Source organism: Gregarina niphandrodes (assembly GCF_000223845.1).
Source record: "Gregarina niphandrodes unplaced genomic scaffold scaffold00031, whole genome shotgun sequence".
Taxonomy (NCBI): domain Eukaryota; phylum Apicomplexa; class Conoidasida; order Eugregarinorida; family Gregarinidae; genus Gregarina; species Gregarina niphandrodes.
This window is the reverse complement of record NW_011645800.1, coordinates 88,516-91,734: the sequence shown is the minus strand read 5'-3', so window position 1 is coordinate 91,734 and position 3,219 is coordinate 88,516. Positions and strand designations below refer to the sequence as shown.

At 51.7% G+C, this 3,219-nt stretch overlaps 2 protein-coding genes across 2 annotated transcripts; one reads left to right on the top strand and one right to left on the bottom strand.

Annotated features, from left to right (window-relative positions):
- Nucleotides 1-458: 458 nt before the first annotated feature.
- On the top strand, nt 459-1,703 carry GNI_126110 (hypothetical protein; the record flags this gene model as incomplete). Its single annotated transcript, XM_011133720.1, has 1 exon — nt 459-1,703. The coding sequence occupies one exon, from the start codon at nt 459-461 to the stop codon at nt 1,701-1,703; it is 1,245 nt and encodes a 414-aa protein (XP_011132022.1).
- Nucleotides 1,704-1,926: 223 nt separating this feature from the next.
- Nucleotides 1,927-3,153, bottom strand: GNI_126100 (putative 4'-phosphopantetheinyl transferase superfamily protein; the record flags this gene model as incomplete). Its single annotated transcript, XM_011133719.1, has 2 exons — nt 1,927-2,731; nt 2,810-3,153. 2 exons carry the CDS (start codon nt 3,151-3,153, stop codon nt 1,927-1,929), a joined length of 1,149 nt encoding a protein of 382 aa, XP_011132021.1.
- Between the last annotated feature and the right edge of the window lie 66 nt (nt 3,154-3,219).

The window sequence follows — 3,219 nt, the reverse complement described above, 5'->3', positions numbered from 1 at the left end:
TACTTAAGGCCCCACTTACGTTTGGCGATGCCATCTAGTCCTATCCCGTCCCTACTTAGGGCCCCACTTACGTTTTGGCGATGCCATCTAGTCCTATCCCGTCCCTACTTAAGACCCCACTTACGTTTTGGCGATGCCATCTAGTCCTATCCCGTCCCTAGTTACGGCCCCACTTACGTTTTGGCGATTCCATCTAATCCTATCCCGTCCCTAGTTACGGCTCCACTTACGCCCAGTTGGTGTCACTCGTCGCCCGCCTTGTCCCCGGCGCTTACGGACTATCCCTATCCAATTTACGACTGGGTCTAAGTTTGCTTACGCCTTCACGGTTGAAGGTGCCGCTTCTCCGATGACTGAATGGGTTCCGATGGGTTCCCATGGTATGTTTTAGTTAGTGGTCTTGTCGGAAAATGTGCGAGGTTCTTGGCATTTGGTTAACCTTGCATGCATTGCACATTATGCCAACACCAGTGGATATTTTTCTGAGACAAGATCGCGAAGGCGATGCGGAGGTTCAACTAGGAGCAGCGCAGGAATGGGACTGGAGGGACGGACGGTTCTATGGTTTCCAAGATCGTTCTGTTTACTTACGTCGAGTGCGCAGTGAACTATTGATGAGCGGTGGAGGTCGTACGGACCGTTGGGATGAGATCGATCGTGACGAAGACCGTCGGCGACATAAGCTATTATTGTCGTTGCAGGCGGTTTTGCAGTCGCGGCGATTGAAGATGAGGATGTTACATGAACAGATGAGCGGTGTACTACCGACGGACTCTCAGGGACAGCCCCTGGGTACGTTGGTGGAGCCGATTAGGAGGACTAGTTCTTCGAGTCGTTTGGCCCTCTCCGCTGGAGTGGGTCTGGATGACTTGCAGCGCGAAGCCTACGACAATAGTCGTCGTTTAAACCGAAGTTGGACGGACCCGTACGGTCGGGCCGCCTATTCGGTTAAGGCGATGAAAGAAACTTTTAAAGAAGATCTGGGACTCGAGGAGGACACGGCAGCTGCTGTAATAGGGGTCAGCGATGACCCCAGCCACCACATCTATCCCGCAACGGCGTTGCAGAAGGTTTTGTATGCTGCAAGACCACACAGCGCTGATGCCACTTTCTATACAACCGCCGGTACACCCGGCACCGGCAGACGGGCCACACCTGCGACACCCACCAAAACGGCGTCCTTTCCACCAACGGGGCAACCCCCGCCCTCCTCAAGACAGACGTCGCAGTCGAAGCCCACACCACAGTGGTCTAGAACCACCCCACAAGCAAAGGCCTTCCGGTTTCCCTTTCAAGAAGACAGACGCGGCTTCGAAAACAACGGGCAATTCGCCGGCCAAACCGGCCCCGATGCGGCCAAGTTCCGAAGTGCTCGAGCTGATAGAAATGGTTACACAGGTCGTGATAGTCAATTCCGAGATGGACAGTTCCGAGACCGCGGAGGAGTAGATGGAGCAAGAGTGGAGGCCGACTCCTCCGCCCCAGCGGACCCTTTAAATGAGGCCTGGTTGAGGAAGTACTTATACGATCTGGCGGACATGTTGTCCTCCAGATCTCCTACATCCTACTTCCCCAAACTCAGGCCAACCACGGCTGAGGGGTACCGCTGGGCCAAGACTAATGGGGTTGATGGACTACGATGTTTCAAAGACCCTCTGAAACAGAACCAACTTGGTCGCATCATCCGACGACTTTACAAGTAACCTTGGCACCGCCGGAGGCGGGGGCCCTGTCTCCGGCGGTGTGCACGCCAGTGAGACAGCGCCGGAGGGAGCCCCCACCGATTACCTATGGCAGCCGTGTCAACATACACACGTGTGTGTCAACACGGCTGCCTGGAAAATGCTGGCCCGCACAACAAGTCATGAACAAGTCAGTCAACAACTTAAGGTACATCCGTGAGGGGCTCCTCCACAACACAGATCGCTACAATACCCGGCCGCTCACTTGGGGGCCCTCTGTCTTCTGATCTCGTTCGTTAGCAAGCATTATTTTTTCACAAAATTTCCAACACACTTGTTTCTTGCCAAGCTTGCATTGCACGCAAATACCACCATCATCCAGCTCTCCTAGCTTACTGGTATCCAGCTCTCCTAGCTTACTGGTAGCCAGCTCTCCTAGCTTACTGGTATCCAGCTCTCCTAGCTTACTGGTATCCAGCTCTCCTAGCTTACTGGTATCCAACTCTCCTAGCTTACTGGTATCCAACTCTCCTAGCTTACTGGTATCCAGCTCTCCTAGCTTACTAGTTATCTCTACCTTGGAACAACTCCTTTTGGTGCAAATCGTCAACCAGAATTCCTCACCATTCCATCGAAGGAGACTAGTAAAAAAGGAAACATGCTGGCTCCCTTTACGCACAGGAATCCCCGCAATAAACTTCGGTTCTTCACTCAAGATGTAGACATCCAAAGGCAGTATACTAATATCATCCTTGTGGTATATTTGGTCAGCCTTCGACTCAAAGTCGACACACTTTATCTGGGGCCATTCCTGGTTTTCTTTGTCTGCGCGTATATCGTTGCCGATTGGACAAGGAACTAGCTCAAAAGTTCTCAAACCCAAGCTGAGGCCGGTTCCATGGTACTTAATGAATGACTCCTTTAGAGACCAATAAAGTTTGAACGCACTAAGACGATTCCCACCCGCCAGTTCCAATAAGGCAGTATCCAATAGCTTCAACTCGCCCTCAGACATCGGGCCTCTCATCCGAGATAGGAAGTCGCTTTCGCTACAAAACCAACAAGAGTGTGCAGAAGTGTGCGGAAGTGTACTTTCTGGTTTTGTGCAGAAGTGTGCGGAAGTGTACTTTCTGGTTTTGGGTAGAGAGGTAACTACCAAGTCGACTCCAACAGGCCGTTGACAAAACGCAGCTGCGACCAAGTGTTTCTCATTGCTTAGATTAAACTCGACCGCCCGGTCTAGCACGTAAGGTTTTCTGGTTAGCCTTCCGAACTTCTCACGCACAATTGGTCGTGGGTAGAGACTCTGGACGGAGTGCAAGTTCGCTTGATCCAAGTGGTTGGCTTGATCCAAGTGGTTGGCCTGATTAAAATCGGCCTGCCGTTTTATATGGAGGTACACCTGTATGCCGTGACGACAAAATTCATCTGAGGTTGTGAAGGTTGTAATTGGGCACAACAAAATCAGCATGGTTATGAGACTAAGAATCTTGCGGTTTGAATCTTGCGAATGAAACTTTGGTAATGGGTGGGGGTG